The sequence below is a fragment of the Panthera pardus genome, unplaced genomic scaffold, assembly GCF_024362965.1.
Source record: "Panthera pardus isolate Hobbes unplaced genomic scaffold, ASM2436296v1 HiC_scaffold_10, whole genome shotgun sequence".
NCBI lineage: Eukaryota > Metazoa > Chordata > Mammalia > Carnivora > Felidae > Panthera > Panthera pardus.
In genome coordinates this window covers 47499687-47521437 of record NW_026526655.1, presented here as the reverse complement: position 1 = coordinate 47521437, position 21751 = coordinate 47499687, and the positions used below count along the sequence as shown (strand labels likewise).

Here is a 21751-nt window from a genome sequence, read left to right as displayed (position 1 = left end):
GAATCAGAAACAGGCTCCAGGCTCCGAGCCATCAGCCCAGAGCCTGACGCGGGGCTCGAACTCACAGACCGCGAGATCGTGACCTGGCTGAAGTGGGACGCTTAACCGACTGCGCCACCCAGGCGCCCCTATCACTCAATTTTTAACATACAGCAGCTTATGCTATTCTCTTAGTCTTTGTCATAAGAGAAAGAATTAGAAAACTTTAGAGATGGTAATTTCTTAGTCTATAAAGTCCAATAGTGAAAAATTAAATATGATATATGGAGATTCTAAGATGGAAAATTATTCAAACAGTCAAATAAAGATGGGCATATAGTAGAACATTGGAGAGCAAGTTTTCTACTCTCAAGATATCTAATGTTTATAGGGGGAGAGGACATAAGCATATATAAATACAATACAAGGCAGGATGTTATAATATGCCCATTAGAGTTTAAAAAAAATTGTTTTTTGCATTTATTTATTTTTGAGAGACAGAGAGAAACAGGATGAGCAGGGGAGGGGCAGAGAAAGAGGAGGACACAGAATCAGAAGCAGGCTCCAGGCTCCGAGCTGTCAGCACAGAGCCCCATGAGGGGCTCAAACCCACGAACTGTGAGATCATGACCTGAGCCGAAGTCGGATGCTCAACCGACTGAGCCACCCAGGCGCCCCAAGAGTTTTAAAGTGCTGTGGGAACAGGAGGATGAGGAGACAGACTTTCAATTATTAAGGGGCTGATTTTCTGATTGTTTATAGCTTAATTACCTGCTTTTTGATCACCACAGCTTTAGAACTTATGTAAGGCAGGGTGGCTGGAAAGAAATAGAATTTTTTTTCCCATTGTGTCTAAAAAGAAGACTAGCTGGTAGAACTTAAGGCAGGAAATAGAAACTAAGATTTTGGTTTGTATTTTTAGAATTACTCGTATCTTCACTGTAGGAATAAACTCCTGTACTTCTGCTTTTATTTAAAACATTTTCATCTTAATTATGAAATATTTCAAACATAAAAATATGATCTCTATATATTGGACATCCATGTACTCACCACTGAAGTTAATCAAATATTAGCTTTTTGCTGTATTTGCTTCAGATTTCTCATTCCCTCTTTAGGAAATAAAGATTGAAGATTCATTCCTTTACCCTACATTATCCAGAATTATTATATTATTATATGTTATATAATAATTATTCTGAAGTGGGTGTCAATCTTTTTGTTTGAAAATCTATAAGAAATGTATGTACATATTATACATATTGCAGTTTGATGTTTTTCATTCAACATCGTGTTTGGGGGACTTGTTGATACATTCGCATTTCATTAATTTGGTTTAATTACTGCATAGTATTCCATGATATAAATAAGGCACATTGATGTACAATTAGGTTTTAACTAGCAATTTGCTATTATGTAGTGGATAGTGGTCAATCTAGCAGGTGTCTCCTTCTAGATGACTCTAAGAATTTATATGGTGTTCATACAGAGAAATGGAATTGCCAAATCATATGCTGTGTACATTTTTAATGTTTCTGGGTCTGTCCAATTAAGTAATTGTATAACTTGCATTTTCCTGGTTATAGATAGGTGCCAAACATTTTTTTTTCAAAATTTTCTACTTTTATTCTCTGTGAGTTGTCTTTCTTATATGCATTGTCTCTTTGTGTCTTCTTTTTTCTTATTGATTTTGTAGTTTTTGGTATCTTTTGAATAGTAGTCTTTATAGTTTATATATATTTTTTGAAGATTCCTTTTTCCAGTGTCTAGCTTGTCTTTTAACAGTGTTTTTTAGAGTCTTTTGTGGAAATTTTTAAACATTTTGATGTAGCAAAATTTCTTAATCATATTTATGTATCCAGCTTAAGAATTCTTTCCCTAATCTGATGTAATTTAAAAAACCCTCTGTATTTAATTCTAAAGGCTTTTCAGTTCATATTTAAGTGTTTAATCCATCTGGAATTTATTTTTGTGTACAGGCGTAAGATGAAATAATTTAAATCTTTCAAGTTCTTCAAAACCCGTATGTATTACATACTTTATTCTGTTTTTAGTTCCCAGTAAGCTTCAAGAAATATTAGAATTACATATGTATTTTCTCCTAAATTACTTTATTTATGAAGTAATCTTGCTTTCAAAGCTTTCAAAGTGAAAATGATACTTATGGAAAATGATCTCATGTCATACCTAGTACTGGTGTGAAAGATGCAGCAAGCAGTATTAGGCTTCGAAGAATGTTAGTGAAATTATTTTTTCACGTGGGAAATATTGTGTTTAGTGTCTGCTAAGGCCTGAAACAGCATCTATGTGTCAATGGATGAGGCTACTCTTTGATGTCTGAAACAAACAAACAAAAAGTGCTAAATTTATTGCTTACTGAGAGAGGGAGCCATGCTAGTCAGGCACAGATTTTCTCAGCAAAGCAAGAAACTGAACTCACATAATGTTCCTGGGGAAATATTGGATTCAGAGGTTGGGGAACTTTCAGAGGTGGTGATGGGATAACGTCAGTAGAAGCTGGCTTCTCTGAGATTTTTGCTGTTTGGTTGGCATACAGAGGCACTGTTATCGGAGTGAGTCCTTTCCTCATTGGCTGATGTTTGAGACCGTTGGTTATTGATTGGTTGCCTTACAGGAATAAGTTCAGTGAGCCAAGTTGTCAATGATTTGTTGGTTAAAGGAGCTTCAAACCCGTTCTGTGGTTCTAAGGCTATATAGAACTCTATATTGATTAAGGAAATTTAATGCTTGTTCTTGTGGCTACCTATTACCATGGTTGCAGAACAGTCTGTCGTAGGAGTGAGGGTGCCTTCTTTTATTCTTGCATATATGATTTGTTTCTAGAGTTGACTGCTTCAGAAATTGAATTATATAGCTTGTATAGAGAAACCTGTATTCAGATTTGGGAGTGGAAAAAAGGAGTGTATCTTGTTCAGTAATAAATATGTCTCTCTATATATACAGTTTTGGCATTGCTTGAGATGGGGAAAAGAATTATATAGAAGTTCATCTAATGTTCTACAATATTCCATAATGGCTGACATCACCTTTTGGATGCCTGAATTTTCTGCTTGAGAAAGAATAATGTCTTTAATTGAGCAACACACTATCTTCACTACTTTTGTAGCAATGAGATGTGAGTGGTTTACTTTTTGAATCCTGTTTCCTCATTTGTAAATTGGGTTTATGAGACTTGAGATGAGTTAATAGATACAAGACAATGAAAACAATGTAACTCCCTGGGCAAAGTGTTCTTATCCACCCAGTGTTAACCTTTCTTGCTTAATAAATGTTTGTTGAATACATAACATTTCTTATTTGAACTAGACTTCTTTTTTATCCAGTTCATTCCAGATAGATTAAATGAAGGTTAAAATGTATGATTAATACCTTTGTCTAACAGAAGTAATAAAGACAAATGAAGTCTTTTTCTCATTGGTAATTCACAATTGTGAATCATTTATCAAAATTGACTTAATATTTTTGTAAATACTAATTATTCTATTGCATTATACTTATATAATTTGTCTTTCATGCAAAAGTATCTTATTGAGGTTGTTTAGTTTCACAGAAGTAAATAGCCTTACCAATTTCTTAAAGTAAAAGAAAAATGTCCAGAAATGCCAAATTATACAAGCTAAAATGTGTATAAAATATGTGTTAGCTTTTCTGGGGAGGTTTTAGTGAAGTCAGAGCATTCCTTAGAGATATTTTCAGAAGCTTAAAAAAATATTTACAAGTATGGACAAATAATACTAAACACTAGTATAATGTTCATGGTCAGGTGCTGTCTTAAGTACTGTATATTATTTCATTTAATCCCCCATTAACCCAATGAGGCATATCTATAGTCAGGTGCTGTTATTGTTCTCATTTCACAGATGAGATTGGCACAGATTGGCTGTGTAACTTGTCACAATCACTTTAAGTAGTAAGAGATGGAGCTGGGATTGGTACTCTGGCTGTTTGGCTTTTAAAATAGACCATACTGGGGCACCTGGGTAGCTCAGTCGGGTAAGTGTCTTAACTCTTGATTTCAGCTCAGGTCATGATCTCATGGTTTGTGAGTTTGAGCCCTGCATCAGGTTCTGTGCTGACAGCATGGAGCCTGCTTGGATTCTCTCTCTCCCCTCTCTCTCTGTCTCTACCCCACATGTGCGCTCGCTCTCTCTCTCTCTCTCTCTCTCTCCAAATAAAAAACTTAAAATGAACTGTACTATCTCTGTGGGAAAAATGACCCATGTGTATCCATAAAGTTAAAGCACAGTTTTGAAGTTAGCAGTGATAGTTCTAACAGTCATTTCTGTTTTCAAAAAATGTGACACAGGGAACCTGTTGATGTCCTTAGCAACATTTAGAAATTTAATTTATGGGAAATCACAAGCAACATTTTTGTGTATTTATGGGTACATGTATTTGTGTATGTGTGTGTTGTGGGGGTGGTAGTAAAGAGAGATCATAGATCCATCAGATTGTCAAAGGGATTAAAAAATCGCTGCTCTGGTATAAAGAGGGGGAAATCTCTTAAGTGGAGTTAGATCATAATGACCAGGATGGGCAAATTTGAAAGCTCATTTAATTTATATTTCTTTCCAGAAGGACAGTAGATGAATCTACTGTAATGGGTGCTTCTGTTCAAATGCCACTCTTTCTTCTCCATCCCCTTTTGGTTCCATTCTATGCTCTCTTGTCTGTAGTTCCTGCCCTCTGCTGGCTTATGACTCAGCATTTTGGCCCAGTCCATCTAGAATTTTCTCCTGTCTGCATGGTTTCTTTTGTTAAGGTCACAGGTGCTTTCTGATATCAGCTTAACTCTCACTTCTGTCAGGAACCATAATGGACCCTCGGGATCTGGCATGGTGTCCCTGCTCTTTGTTTCCATAGCATTTGAGGTATTGGAACACTTTGGGTGCTCAGTTGAAATGGCCTGTCGGCTTGCCTGTGGCCTCCTACTGAACTTCCTGGCACACTGTCAAGATCTTGTGCTATTTGGCTAAACATCAATGCCTATCACCTTGATCAACAAGTATCAGCTACTCAATAACTGTTGAATAAAAGAGTATTTTTTCTGTTCCCTTAGTCATTGAAACTCAAAAGTTTATTATTCTAAGTTGACCTCAATTGCAATATCGTATCAGTTGCCAGATGATGTTTTTGCTTCTGATCCTTCTTTATACTGCCTCTACTCTAATTTTGACTTTCTTCATTTGATCCTAAAGTATTTCAATAGCTACCTCCGGTTTCTCACTATCCAAGTCCATTTTACAGATTGCTCCCAGGGAGATCGTGCATGTCTCTCCTGATCTTGTCACATGCTTCTCAACCTGTCATTACACAGAGAATAGAATGAGATTCAGTCATTTCCCATTGTTTCCAGATTCCTTTTTTCTTACTTGCTACAACTGACTGTTATTCCCTTAACATTGTTGCATTTATTTACTTTTTTTTTTTTTTTTGGAAACTTGGGTGCCCTTTCTCACGCTGTTCCATGTTACTTACATGTCCATACTTCAACTCTGTACTTCAAAATTTATCTCTTCCGGGATGCCTTGTTGGCTCATTTCGTTAAGCGTCTGACTTGGTTTTGGCTCAGGTCACAATCTCATAGTTTGTGGGATTGAGCCCTGCATCGAGCTCTGCACTGAGAGTGCAGAGCCTGCTTGGGATTCTCTGTCTCCCTCTGTCTGCATGCTTGCTCATGCTCTGTAAATAAATAAATAAATACAACATTAAAAAAATAAAATTTATCTCTTCCTTCAAGTTCAGCCTCAATTCATTCCTACTTGAAAACATCCCTCATTTAGAATTCATATTTCCCTTTTCTGTATATAATTTGTTTATATTATTTTTGTATACTTTTCCCACTGGATTTTCAACTACCTCAGACTTGAAACTGTGTAATATTAAATATAATAACATACATAAAAATTTGGCACAGTTTCTGCACAAAGAAGGTGTTGAATAAATAGAAGTTATGGTATATTCTCCCTCTGGACTTGGCACTTCATCTGATGCCTGGTCAGGATGCAATGAATGTTTACTCAAGTGAGTTTAATTGATATCTGAAGTTCAAAAATATTGCCATGCTACCTATAGGCCTTTCTTTCACACAAAATACATACTGCATGTGCATTGTCATATCTGCTTTGTCTTTTAAGATCTTTCAATTTCATGTTAGTTTTTCACTGAAAAAATAAATTAATGAATGATTCGTTTTGCTTAAAATTTCCAGGTCTGGCAGTATATTGGCTATCTACTAATACTAGGCTGCATCTTGTATATGTTGTAGAATTCATGCTGGGCTAATGCTTTAGGCACTCGATGTTTTTGGTGTAGCACCTGAATTTCCATTTACTGGTCAGTATTCCTCTCAGATGTCTAATTACCAGGAAAAGGCTACTAGAGTGTCAGAGAAGCATTGGAGAAAATGCTGGACTCATTCTGTTTAAATCTAACCACTCTCCCAGCAGGGTGGGTCTCATCTGCTTTAACGAAATGCTGATAGTAGGTTTCAAACCCTTTCTAAAAGACACGCTGAAGCATGTGTCTGGCAGGTTCTAAATAAATTCCATTTTCTCTTTATTGATTTCAACATTCTTTGCATATAGAAAGAAGAAAGAAAGACTCTGTAAAAGGGAAAATGGATGTTTTATTAAATCCTTTTCATTTGATTTTACTGTGAATAAAGTCCATGAATTCACCAATGCAATCCCAAAACAACCAAAGAGGGTATGATGGGCTCCTGTTATTCTTACGCTGTTGTTCGTATATTTAATTTTCTTCATAAGAGGCTCTCTCACCCTACCAAGAGGTATGAAGAAAAAACAGGACAAAGCAACTAACAATGTTGGGAATAAAAGGTAAACTTAAAGGACAATAGAATGATTTTGAAACTTTACTGAATGTTGGTTTTCACCTTAACTCCCTGGGGTAAGGGAGCAGTCATGTTGATGATATATCAACTATGGTAAAATGAAATATGAATACTCTACATTTACAGTATAAATGGATGTAACTTTCTAGAAAGCATTTTAGTAATACAAATCAAGAAGCTTTAAACAGTTTATACTTTGACCTATTATTTCTCCTACCAAGGCAATAATTGAAAATTCAGATGAACATTTATGTACATGGATTTTTAATTAAAACATTATTTGCAAATGTGAAAAATAGAAATGACTGAACATACACTAATAGAAGAAAGTTAAATGAATAATAACCTATAGAATGTTCTTCAGTAGTGAAATGTGGTAATTTTGAAAAATATTTAATACTATTGATACATGTTCACAATACAATCTTAACTGAAAAACCCAGCTTATAACATTCTTTATTGGCTTATTTTTTTTTTTCTTTCCTACGTATAATGCAAGCTCACTGTAGTAAGTCATGTCACATGTTGTAGCAAGTGAAATGGTATTCTGTTCCCTCAGTGACCCAATTGATATAGTTAATATTAATGTGGTGAGTTTTTTTCATACCTTACTTCATGCTTATATAACCATATACACAGTTACACACATATACACAATGTAATCTTAATTTTGTAAATCTATTTTTTTAAGTACTGGATTAAGTATTTTCTTTTTTTTATTTTTTTTATTTTTGGGACAGAGAGAGACAGAGCATGAAAGGGGGAGGGGCAGAGAGAGAGGGAGACACAGAATCGGAAACAGGCTCCAGGCTCTGAGCCATCAGCCCAGAGCCCGACGCGGGGCTCGAACTCACGGACCGCGAGATCGTGACCTGGCTGAAGTCGGAGGCTTAACCGACTGCGCCACCCAGGCGCCCCTGGATTAAGTATTTTCAAAGTACTGGATGGAATCCAAGTTACTTCTGAGAGGTTGAATTAGGAAATAACTTATTTTCCTCTGTTTTTTCTGTATTTTCTATATACAACATTAAAAAAGAAGAAAACTAATGGAAAATATTGAGTGGTGCCAAACCCTTTTAAATAATGAGGACACAGAGGTGACTCAATCAGTTAAGCAGCTTACTCTTGATAGCAGCTCAGGTCTTGATCTCAGGGTCGTGAGTTCAAGACCCATGTTGTGTTCCATGATGCACATGGAGTCTACTTAAATAAATATGAGGACCCAGAGATAAGGGATTAGAAAATGGCAGCTATCGGTGATTAAAAAACACACACATGGGGCGCCTGGGTGGCGCAGTCGGTTAAGCGTCCGACTTCAGCCAGGTCACGATCTTGCGGTCCGTGAGTTCGAGCCCCGCGTCAGGCTCTGGGCTGATGGCTCAGAGCCTGGAGCCTGTTTCCGATTCTGTGTCTCCCTCTCTCTCTGCCCCTCCCCCGTTCATGCTCTGTCTCTCTCTGTCCAAAAAATAAATAAAAAAAAAAAAAAAAAAAAAAAAACACACACACACACACAAAACCTAAACAACTAACAATAACTATCAGCAGACGCAGCCACTAAGGTTAGGTTTTTTTCACATCTGTGTCCTATATCTCCGATTCTCTGGGGTGCTCACGCCTTTAGGCGTGTGCAACAGGAACCACCAGCAAGCCCCGGAGTAAATGGGCATGCCCATTTCAATCCCAGATAAGTAATTTAAATTCTTTTATATTAAAAGAGACAGAACAATTGAACTGAAGAGGATGGCTTTAGGTCATATCCCTGCCCCTTTGGGATATACTTATCCTTTATCCTAGGTCAGTGGTTTCAACCTTGGCTATGCATTAGAATCATCTGGGACCTTTTAAAACTGTGACTCCCTGGACCCCATCTGCAATGATTCTGACTTAATTGGACTAGAGTGGGGCCTGGGAATACAGCAAAAGTTCCCCCAGATGATTTTAATGTTTACCCAGGTTGAGAAACCATGTCCTAGGTCAAGGGAGTCGAGTGTACTAGAAACGGTAACAATAGTGACACTTTATGCAAACTGATAATCTTGAGGTTTTGTAAGATTTTCATTTAATATTTCACTTATTTGTTCATTTAAACAGTTAGGCATTCAAAAAAGAGTTAACTAGACACATATGTGTTTACAATAACACATGTGTTTTCAAAGAACAGTTGTTTCCTGGAATATTTATAGTAAGACAATAAAGTGTGAACAGGCACTTTGTAGAAAGATGTACATTCAGAATTCACATATGACTCATTTCTTGCTTCATAACATTGTTAACCAGAATAGTGTAATTCTACAGTTCTCTGAACTCAAACACTCTGCATGCACTTTTCTTGGTACCCTCACTCTTTCCATTTGACTCTTTCATGTACTTATTTGAGGGCAACTAATTTCCTTTTACCTCTCACAGTGACCAGTATAGACCTTACATATAGTAGGTACTTAATAAAACTGTGTAGCAAACAAATACAAAGACTCCTAAATTTTCTTTGTTCACAGATCCTTTAGTGTCTCAGTAATTTTTTGTGTGTGTGACCTAACAACTTAGTAGTCATTTCAAGAAAAAAATACTTGCTAATTACTTAATGGGATGTATTTGTTAGACATGGCACAACTTCTCAGACTTTGGAATGAGATTGAACACTGCATTCTTCATTTCCTGTTTGTCATTCATTTTCATGCAGTATTTGCATTTTATCAGAGCAGTCACTGAACACCCAACTTCACAAAATGGAATGGCCTTGATTTGAGTGTAGTACATTGAATCGTGGGCGGTCTCCAGTTTCTGCGATGTCCAGAGGATGTTATTATCGTGCCTGCGTGGAATTTTACCCCTCTGAATTTATGTCCCCTCTGTTGGCTTTGAGCACAGTTTGGGAACTGTGGCCCCAAATCTTGGGCTTTTGATGTTTTTGTTTTGTTTTAGGTATCACGGAAGATTTGTTTCCTAAATATTTGTTGATTATGTCATTGGCTTTAGATATTCAGTTGCTAAACCTCTGCATACATTCTAAGAGAGGAGATTAATCACACTATTTCTTTGTAGCATTAAGATATGGAACCATTAAAAAGAGGTACTTAAAAAAAGTGCTTAACTAGATTCAAGGCACTGTACTAATAAGTACTTTACAGTACTGTATTCTTTGATTCTGAGTTGTCTTTAAAGTTTTAATTCATTTTATACACAATGGTAAAGAAAATTTTCCTGTTTGCAGGAGGGATAGATAGGCCGGTCTTTGGGCAGTACTGGACAGATCCCCTGGCAGGAGATGAAGGCTGCTGGCTGTCCCAGTTGGTACAGACAGTTGACCTACCTTAAAGCCCAGTCTAGAGAAAGGTGTTAACAGGGATTTTAGCGATGAGTTCTCTCTTACTCCAGGTCTCCTGAGTCAGAGTTGTGCAGCTGAAAATAATAATCACACTCTACAATTATTTAGTTTGGAGATTTTACATCCTTTCTAGAAACTTGGTGGGGGGGGTAATTTTGGGGGGACATTGTCGGTTTGGTATACTAAATCCTTTTTCAGGATGGTATATAAATAGCAATAATTTGATTTCTTTTTGGCATGCATGACATAGTCTTCTCTAGATTTCATAAATTATACTAATTGGGAGTACTGAAGAACACTGCATCATTAAATTGCAAAGGAGGCTATAGTACTTTGTGTTCAATTTAAGCAATTTATACTTAGATCATCCCCAGCAGGGTATTGTACCCAAGCTAACACATCCAACCCGATTTCCATTGTTTCATCACTCTTCCCTCTCATGAATGTTTCTCTAAAGTTGTTCTTGTCTCTCCCATATATTTGAAACACCTAGGGGAAAACATGAGCTACTCAAAGATTCCTAACGGTTATTCCTTTTAAGTAGCAATGTGTTAAGAAACATAAGTCATTGTGAAATATATACAATAAAAACTTTATATTAAAAATATTCTTATTTATTTTATTATTTTCCCAAATGGGGTTTTTCTAGTAGTCTTTTTTTTTTCACGTAAATTACTTTGTTCCATTTTTACTTCCAACTTCAATTCTGGTTTCTTGGTAATCTACTGGAGTATTATCCTACAAATTAAAGTTGAATAATAATTGGTGGAAACTGATCCTCATATAATTGCTTAAAGCAACAATGGTTGCCCTAACAAAAAACTTGTGTTTTGAAGTTCTTTCTCAATATCATGAGAATGAATGTATCTGTTGAAAGAAATTACCGAAGGAAGAAGTGGTAATGAATCAAAGACCGTGCACTTAGCTTGAAGTACATCACTTACAAATAGTCTGTGTGCAGAAATGATTGCTTACCCATCTCCTTGTCCTGCCCTCTACTTCAAGGCTTATCTACCTCAGTGGACACATTTGCATCCTCCCTTGCAGTTAAGTAGTTCTGAGCCAGTGATCTTAATGGTATCAGAGGAAGGAATTCATTCACTAACTCAATCATTCATTCAAAAGTAAGGATTGTTATTTGAGGATACAGGAGTAAATAAAATGAAAAAGTCCATGTTATAGAGCTAATGTTCTAAATTTATTTTTGAGAGAGAGAGTTAGAGTGCAAGTTGGGGAGGGGCAGAGAGAGAGGGAGACACAGAATCCGAAGCAGGCTCCAGGCTCTGAGCTGTCAACACAGAGTCTGATGCAGGGCTTGAACTCACAAACTGTGAGATCATGACCTGAGCCGAAGTCGGGTGCTTAACCAACTGAGCCACCCAGGCACCCCTCATAGAGCTAACAGTCTGGTAGGGGAAACAAAATGAACATAATGAGTAAATTATATAGTATGTAAAGAAGGTATTATGGAAAAATAGGGTGTGAGGAGAGTGTTAACACAGCAGAGTTGGTTACTCAGTCCTTGCATGTGTCCAGTGGGGCCTGCGACTACGATTGCTCCTTGGCTAGATTCTGGGAATGCGGCCCTTGTGATGTTGTTTGTGTTACTGATGAATGCTCCTGTATATGCCTGGAGCAATGGGGCATGCTCTTTTAGCTTGTCAGGCAAGCCCCTTTCTCCACCTCAGTCTGTGTTAGGTACCCAGTACTTCTGTGGCAGCTGGGACCAATGCCTTTTCAAACAAGTGAAAAACTGATCCCTAACCTTTCCTCTCTGGATTCTAGGTTCTGTTGCTCCACATTTAGTGCCTCCGTATATGGCATACTTTATTTAAAATTTTTTTTTAACTGTTTATTTATTTTGAGAGAGAGAGAGCGAGAGGGAGACAGCATGTGTGAGCAGGGGAGGGGCAGAGAGCAAGAGGGAGAGAGAGAATCCCAAGCAGGCTACACACTTAGCCCAATGTGAGGCTCGATCTCATGGCTGCAAGATCATGACCTGAGCTGATCTCCAGTAAGAGGCTTAACTAACTGAGCCACGCAGGCACCCCTGTATACCATAGTTTATGAGTGAATTTGTGAGTGAGTGAGGGAGTAATTGTAAGTGATTAAGAAGCAGGATGAAAAATTGGGAAGAAAAGATCAAAGTCAGGATGAGAAATACCTGTGGAGTGAGTTGGACAGTATGTTTTAGGAGCTGGAGTCAGACTGACTTATTTGCCTTGAGGAAAAGGTCTTTTGCATGATAAGAAGGAACAGAGTCCAAGTGCTAATGGCCCAGCCCTCTCATTTGTTCCCTATTGAGTCGTCTGCAATGTGCTTATTCTTAAATTATAAGGATTCTTTTTATGTCATTCTTTTCATTAGTTTTGGTGAATCATACTCATTGAAGCCCCTGATTGAAATGAAGAAAATATGTATTTTATTTGCTTTATAGCATGTTTCACCTTTGGAGATAATGTTCTTAATCTAACTCTTTGATTTCTTTTTAGATTTGACATTTCCTCTGTAATATTAATTTACTGCAAATAAATTTGTTTCTGTTTCAAACAGGAACAGATTTTTGTTTGTTTGTTAAACTCCAGAGCCAGTTAGAATTTTGGATCTAATCTGGTACTTAAGCAATCAGTGAAAAGGAGACTTTTTTATTTTAGCGAGTTTTGTTTTTTTTTTAATTCAGCACCCTTTTGTTCCTTTAAAAGAAGGCTATGTGTCCACATTTGAAATGCCAGAAAGCGTAAACTGTTGCAGCCCTTTCCACTCTGCATTACAGAATGTGGAATCATATGCTCCTTTCTCTTTACGAGCTTCTTTGTTGTCCTTGCTTTTTTGCTGAACTTTCAACCCTCCTTCCAACTCAAATAGGGAAATTGTGCTGGTACCCTGGGAGAAAGAGTTGTCAAACTATGTTGGTATTATTCTGTAACAGAAGTAAAAATTTTAATTTTAATCTTTGCTGTAATACAGTTGCATTATATTTATTAAGCAAGTTTTGCTACTTCTATATTATTCTCTAGTCAAAATTTCCCAGTCAAATATTCTTTTGAAAAAGAAGGAAAAATATTAGTTTCCAAAAGGAAAAGGAAAAGGAATCTTAATATTTATTTGTTGCTGTGATCGTTGCAATAATATATTTCTCACTGGGTAACTGAGATTAAACTCAAAATTTTACCAAATAGTGGGGTTAGAAAGCTGGCTGTAACTTCAGGTGGCCTCTGTGGAAATTCTACAGTTATCATTCTTTCCCTGGTGTTTGGCCACTTTTGATCTTCTGTGTCCTCCTCCCTCTACCTCTCTTCCTTTATTTCTCCTCTTTCTCCTACTCTCCTTCTCCCCACTTTTCCTCCTGACCTTTATTCCATTCAGAATACATATTCTAAATCCCTTACTAAACTCCAGCAAAACACAAGGCTGAGTTTGAAATGCATTGATTGTGGAGAAACTTATTCTCACAGAGAAGACAAATAAACAGAAAGCAAAGCAAAGGCCAGAATATATCATGTGCCATTAGACTAGCAGGTACAGAAGAGAAGTTCCCATCTGACTGAAATAAGAGTAAATTTATTTGAAGAGGGGGTGTTTGAGCTAAATGTTAAAGAATGGAGTAGGATTTTGGCAGGGAGAGATGGAAAAAAAAAAGGGAGACTTTTCAGTAGAAAGAAAGAAATGAATAATGTAGCAAGAAAGTGGGTTGGTCTTGGATAGTGACCCTTGACCCATTTATGTGACAGTAGAGCAGAGGTCTGCAAAGTTTTTCTGTAATGTGCCAGATAGATCATTTTAGGCCATATGGCCTCTGGTGCAACTATCAACTCAGCTGTTGTAGTGAAAGCAGCTGTAGGCAATACATAAATGAATACTGTGGCAGTATTCCAAGAAAACTTTATTTACAGTAGTAAGTGGTGGGTCAGAGTTGGCCTGTAGGCTGTCATTTGTCAACCCCTAATTAGATAAGGCTCGAAAGGAAGGTGATGGCCAGATCTTAGATTTTGAATGCCAGGCTAAAGAGTTGGGAATTAATTTATATTCTTTTTAGTGAAATCATGATTGTTACGTCTCTACTAAAGGTTTCAAATACCCAGACATTGGAATTTGGGGCCAGATGTTTTCTGTGTACATTTTAAGATATTTATATAGTTAGCGCTAAATTAAAATTTCTGTGACTGGATATCTTGTATGAAAATGGCAAAGTACAAATAAAGCCTGATTTGGGTCATAGCCAGAAGTTTGTCATCTTTTGGGTTCTCACCACAAAGTCTCTATTATAATGGACCAAAAAGTCAGATTATGGAAAACAAGCAAGAATGAATGGGCAGGCCCTTTAGAGATCTGAACTCAAAATATCAACATTCTCCCTGTTCAAAAAATGATAGTGTGAACTGATTCTAAAGTAAATACTAAATCCACAGTTTTCGATACTTTTTAAAACTACTTTATCAATGTATGATTGACATGTAAAAAGTTGTACATATTTAATGTGTATATACTCCATGAGTTTGGAGTTATACTCATGAAACCATCATCAAAAAATGATAGTGTGAACTGATTCTAAAGTAAATACTAAATCCACAGTTTTCGATACTTTTTAAAACTACTTTATCAATGTATGATTGACATGTAAAAAGTTGTACATATTTAATGTATATATACTCCATGAGTTTGGAGTTCTACTCATGAAACCATCATCACCATCAAGGCATCAAGACCATAGATGTACTCATCACCTTGCAAAGTTTCCTCCCATCCCTATTAACAATGAATTTTTTTTGTGGTAAGCACTTAAAGATTTACCCTTTTAGCAATTTTTAAATATATAATACATATTATTAGCAATAGGCGCTATGCTGTATAGATCTTCAGAACTTATTTATCTTATAATTGAAGCTTAGTACACTTTGACCATCACCTCTCCCTCCACTCACCCCGTGGCAATCACCATTCTATTCTCTGCTTCTATGAGTTTGATTACTCTGGATTCCACACATAAGTGAGATCATAACATTTGTCTTTATGTGTCTGGCTTATTTCACTTAGCATAATGTCTTCCAGGTCCATCCATATTGTTGCAAATGGCAGGATTTCCTTCTTTCTTTCAGGTTGAGTAGTAGCCCACTGTATGTATATACCACATTTTCTTTATCCATTTATGCAGTGATGTGCATTTAGGTTGTTTCCATATCTTGGCTGTTGTGAATAATGCAGTGAACCTGGGAATGAAGGTATCTCTTTGAGGTGGATACTTATCATACAGATTGTCATCTACATAGATTCTAAATTAATCCTCAAGGCAAGACTGTTTCTTCTTAATGTTTTTATCCCTAATACCTAGCTACTGCAGATCTGGCCCAAAGTGAGCAGTCAATAAACATTTGATGAATTTATGTAGGTGAATATTTCTAATTGTTCCCAACCATTTTATTCCACTATATTTTTGTGCTCTTCATTTTTAGTCTAGTTCTCATCTGAATGCTTAAACCTCAGTAAAGTTTTAACATTTATTTTATTGTCAGAGTATCTTATACTTAAAATTTGATCTGTGATCTATTTATAAAAGCTTTATAAACCTACTGTGTTTTTAGCATTACATTCATAGAGAGAAAAATGTTGCATATTAAATGAAATTATTGTAGATGTTTGAAATATAACAGAAAAGAAGGGGGCTAGTTTTTGTACAGTAGAAATCTGAAAATAAGGTACAACTCTATGGATACAGTTGTAACCTACATAATGGTAACAACATAATAAGATGATGTCAAGTTCTTTTGAAAAGAAGTGGGGTTATAATTTATCAGCTCACCCACTTCAAGCTCTAGATGTCACCCAAACAAATAGCTAGCTTTATTTTTCTAAAACCCCTATTAGACTGACTCACTCATCTATATCTTATAGCAAAATCATAATATAGTGTTGGTTCTAATATGCTTTTTCAAGAGCACTTCTTTATGTATAGAGTACTCTTTTGAATTTTAGTTATTCTCATTACTTAACAATGCTTTTAATTATATGATAGTTAATTTTTTCCCCAGCAACCTTAGGACTGTGCTCATTGATGTGTATTTTATTTTTACTTGTTTCTCTCAACATCTAGATTATATGTTTTCTAAGGGTGCAGTTGAAATCATTTGATATTGAACCATTTTTAAACTAATCGTGACATATTGAAAAGAAGATTATGTGGGCAAGACATAATGATTATAATTAAGTGACAGAGAAAATAATAAGTGCGTGAAAAGCTGAAAAATGCAACGGAGAAGAGTGGATAGATTATGGAGACAAAAGCACCTGTGGTTGAAAATTATATGTTTAATCGCGGAATCTGTCCCATTTAAATGCCAAAGTATTTTTGTTGGATAATTAGTAGGGGGATTGTTATGGAGATTATATATACATCTATAACATCTGGTTGCCAGCCCTGTTTGCTTAATCAAAATGTTAACACCATGGAAATCAGAAGTGTCCTATTTAAGTCTTGGGCAGGCAGTTCTTTATTCTTGTCCTTTTATTTGTAGGAGAAAGAATTGTTTATGCCCCTTTAATAGCAGCAAGCAGGCTTCCAGCTGAGACTTTTTGTTTTTTTTTTTAATGCTATTTTTGCTGTTGCTTATGCTGGGGCCACACAAACCCAGCCTAGGGATGGGGTGAAAGACTCATAGGACCAGCAAATTCTTCTCTGCACTTTCTTCTCTGCACTAGTTGGAAGGAAACAAGTAAGCTACTGAATATGGTAAAAACCAAATCCCTACTGGTTTTCAAGAAGAGATGTGGGGAGTAGAATGCATAGAACTCGGAATCAGATGAAACTGTCTGTGAATCCTGCCTTAATTGTGCAATTCTAGCCTTAGATTCCTTGCCTTAAAATGGGGGGAAAGTCTTGCAGATTTGTATCAGGATGAAATTGGACAACACGGATAAAGTTTCTCGCACTCAGCTTGGTGTGTGTGTGTGTGTGTGTGTGTATGTGCATGTCATAAATAGCATTAGTTTTTTTTCCAAATTGAGCTAGAGAGGACCCTGCTGGTCAGGGCTACATTATGTCCTGAGTCTAATAGATCTAAGGAGCAGAAATACGGGATCTCTTCAGAGGAACACTGATTTTGATCGGCAATATTTGACCTTTGCAAATCATTTTTTTCCTGAACTTGATAATCATTTTCTCATCAAATTTATTCTTTAACATAATTATTACATGTGGAAAAATAAAACCATCCATTCTGGATTAAAAAATGTTTTGGAAAACATTAAGAATCAAATCCAGCCTCAGAATGTCAGGAGCCTTTAGTGTGTCTTATTTTGACAACTGTCCTTTTACAGGAGGAGACAGAAGACACAGGTTTGGTTTTTTTATGAATTTCACTTAAGATCTTACTACACACTGGAGTTTGTCTATAAATCAAAGGCTCTCAGAATTTCTGAAATTAATCGTTATAGCAAAGGAATTAATCAGAATTCCTACTCCTGAAGATGCTGTTGAAGGAGCCATTGTGGGTACATTTGATTTGAATAAGACCCATTATTAAATTTTATTAGCGAATCTTAATTCCCTTTTAGTTATGTGCAGTCTCCCTCTTATATGCTTTATCCTGTTTTTGGTACATAACATTATCCTTCCTTCCTGTACCTTCTCTTACGAAAGATAGAGTAGCCCATTAAATAACACATGCTGCGTTTACAGTTGTATCCTATATCATCCAAGGTGCTTGCTTTGGAAGCAACAGAATCTGCCTCTGGCTACAAGGAATAAAGGGCCTCTGGGGAGGGATGATGCTACAGCTCACAGATCAGCAGGAGGAGCTGTACAACCCACCTCTGGAAGGACAAAGGGCAGGGAGACTTTGGAAAGCTCAGTGGGTAGGTGCTCCTAGACTTTCTAAGATGTTTCAGCTTCCGCAACCATTTGCTTCTGTGTATCTTCAGCCACATTTTGAGGTCCTGACAGAATCTTTCTGGCCCCCGTTAGTGAGGTACTTTTGTGCCAGCGGCTCAGTAAATTTCATCTAGGGGATTAGGAGCTGGGCAGTTGGAGAAATTATTTTGAATGGGGCAACTATTTGTCTTCTACACATAGCTTTTATTCTAGGTGGACCTGTTCAAGGACGTTTAGTTTAGGAGGCCATCATGTCACATGTCTTACTTGTTTTTTATACAAGAGTTATATTTCCCATATGAGTTTAAGGCCATGGTTTAATGTGTGTGTCTGTTGGGGAGCTCCCTTTTTTCCTTTTCCTTTTTTTTTTTTTTTTTTTAATATTGATTGATTGATTTTTGAGACCAAGAGAGTGCAAGTGGGGGAGAGGCAGAAAGGGAAGGAGACAGAGAATCCCAAGCAGGCTTTGCACTGTCAGCACAGAGCCTGATGCAGGGCATGAATTCATGAGTCATGAGATCATGACCTGGATGGAAGCCAAGAGTTGGACGCTTAACCGACTGAGCCACTCAGACGCCCCCCCCCCCCGCCTTTTTTTCTTTTTAGTTCATGTTATATAAGCATTTCTCAGTAATTGCAACAATATATTCCTTGAATTAATTTTAGTAGCATGATCCCAAGACTCCCTGTTACATGGTGTAAAGATGGCTTTGCAGTCATTCACAGGGACGTGTTTCAGCTAACAAGACCTCTTAAAATGAGCGAGAATTGGAGCAGTTCACATTACTTACCTGAATTCTCATTTTTTCATTGGTAAAGTAGACTTGATATCACATATTTTATAAAAGTATATTGAGATTTTTGTGATAATATACATGCAAGGCTTGGCATTAGGAACATGTGTTTATCCACAGCCCTTCTTCATATTTTGATTTTAAATGTTACATGATTTTTTTTTTTAATTTTAGAGTAATGGGCTGAACTTATAAAATGATGGGAAAATAAATAATTTGAGGAACAGTAGGTGCTAAAAACCAAGGCTTCGTTGACCTTTTAGTACCTGATGCTCCTGAATTTATTAAAAGCAATGATAGTAATGACTAATCACAAATAATTTAACCTCCCACAAAGCTGCCTATTATTAAAAATGCTGAGAGGGCATAGGTATGGATAAATATCAGTAATATATATTTTGCTTTGTTTTCTATTCTCCATATATACATTTGAATGTATAGAGATTGTTGTCCTGGAAATTAACAGCTTTTTAGACAGACTAATGGAACCTCATTTTAGGGTATAGCTATCCAGAATATAATCCTCCCTTTTCTTTCCTTTTTCCCAATTCATTCTTCCCATCTCTTCACTCTAAACTGGGGTTAGGATTGCTTTTAAGAGTTGAATCAGGCAGGGTGCCTGGGTGGCTCAGTCGGTTAAGCATCGGACTCTTGGTTTTGGCTCACAATCTCTAGCTTTGTGAGTTCGAGCCCTGCATCAGGCTCCACACTGCACTGCTGTGCAGAGCCTGCTTGGGAATCTCTCTCTGTCTCTCTGTCTCCCCCCCCTCTCTCTCGGCACCTCCCCTGCTTGTGCTCTCTCTCACACTTAATAAACTTAAAAAGAAAAGAGTTAAATCAGGCAGTTGTAATGCAGTGGCTTAAGAGCACACACTTTGAGGAGAGATGGTCCCAAGTTTGTGTCCTGTTACTTCCATCTACTGCGGGTTGGCCATGGATGATTTACAAACCTAGCCCACAGTTACCAATATATATGATGAAGGAAACAATAATGTCTCTGTAATTAGGATTTTGAAGAGTAAATGGAATGATGCACTTAAAAATGAACACAATGCCTGACTCATTAACCCTCAACACATTTTAGTTCTTGTGGTTATAATTATTATTCTATATATTATTAACATTTTATTATCATACAGAAGAGGAAATATACTAAAAAATCTTTGTGTCTAAATAGATAATAGTGTTTGAATAACATTTAACTTGAATTTTAGAGTCTTGAAAGGATCAGAGCTCTTTTCTAGCCTGCTAGATTGCATCTTTTCTAGGACTGGGTGATTACTGCAGTAGTTCGATTTGTATTTAAAATGTCTTTGTTATGGTCCAAAAGCAATTTAAAATCTAGTTTATTTTTAACAAAGTTAGAGTATATAAGGTGTAAGAATAGTTTGGTAGTAATATTGCAGCTCAGGCAATGGTGACAAGGATTTTTTACCTGACGTGCTATTCTTGTGAAAAAATATTTGGAGTGAAATGGGTTTTTGCAAATGTATACCCGCAACATCAGTCCTCATGAGTTATTTCTTACAGATGACTCTAATGTTTGTGAAATGGTCTTCAACTGTGGAGAAATAATTTTTATTATTAATGATATTAAGTGACAGCTAACCTCTGTGCTGAACACATTATTTACATTATTTCATTTTGTTACCTCAAAGTAGTTACTATTCTAATTTTACAGATGAGCAAATGGACTTTGAGAGGTAACTTCCCCAAAGTCACACATCTAGGGAACGGCAGAGATGGGCATCGACTGACTCCAAAGCCCATTAATAGTGGAAGAGAAGGCATCTTTGGCAAAGGTGGTAAAGTTGTGATACAGGCTTTACAAAGGCATTTCCATGGTGATACAAGTTTTTTTTATGAGACATTAACATTGGTATATCCATGAACATATTGTCAAAGATCTATAAAGCTGTAGGTTTAAGTTAGAAACCAGTTAATTCTTATTTTCCTCAATTTATTATCTTACTGTGCTTTCTTACATATTTAACAGATAATATACTTCTTGGTATTTTAAAGATTTTATTTTGATATTTGGTAATTTGGAACTGAAACACATCCCATGCTTTCCAGACAACAGAACAAAATAAAGGAGCTAGTCATGCACTAAGGTTTAGTGAGATTGCATTTTATTCTAGGAACTTTGACTATATTTTGAATTAGTTACTTGATAGCATTAGAATTAGTGAGGCCAAGTGAAAATGGGTTTTTCTGAAGACAGAACCTCTGTCTTCCTCTTACTCACTGCTTCCTTTTCTTCTTTTTACTGGCAGAAAAAAAATTGGGATAATAACACTGTGCCTTATTAATAATAAAAATTTATTCAGTTTTAGAAAGAATAATGAATTTGTTGGAATGTTTCTCCCCCTGTGTCAATGCATCCATACATATGTATTTCCAGATTTTATCAGTTTTGTATGGTTATTCAGATGTCTTGAATGACATTTTAAGGTATAGTGACATATGCACCCTAGGATCTGACTTGCTGTTATTTCTGGCTTCTTTCTCTTCCAGCGTCTGTATTTATGCTGAAAGTACAGGTGAATGACATCATCAGTCGTCAGTACCTGAGTCAAGCAGTTGTAGAAGTGTTTGTAAACTACACGAAAACAAATTCCACAGTAACTAAGAACAATGGAGCAGTGTTGATAAAAGTACCCTATAAATTAGGGCTCAGCTTAACCATTGTTGCTTACAAGGATGGCTACGTGTTGACACCTCTGCCTTGGAAGACTGGAAAAATGCCAAGTAAGCACTTAACAACAGTGTAAAAGCCTTTACTTAAATGTACATGACTTTTTTTTTTTTTTTTTTTTTTCCTGCTTTGGGAATCTCTTGTTCTGGTAAACTGACAATGAGACAACCCATGTGAAGTCAATACAGAGAGGTTAGAAAGGAGTGCCAGTTGGAAG

The 21751-nt window shown here is 36.5% G+C and overlaps 1 protein-coding gene across 1 annotated transcript in view; it reads left to right on the top strand.

Moving 5' to 3' along the window:
* Positions 1-21751, top strand: part of FAM171B (family with sequence similarity 171 member B) — a 68005-nt gene that overhangs the window by 19199 nt on the left and 27055 nt on the right. Inside the window, exon 2 of the mRNA XM_019461624.2 lies at positions 21354-21587. Coding sequence (XP_019317169.1) covers positions 21354-21587 — 234 coding nt within the window. The remainder of the gene's footprint in view (positions 1-21353; positions 21588-21751) is intronic.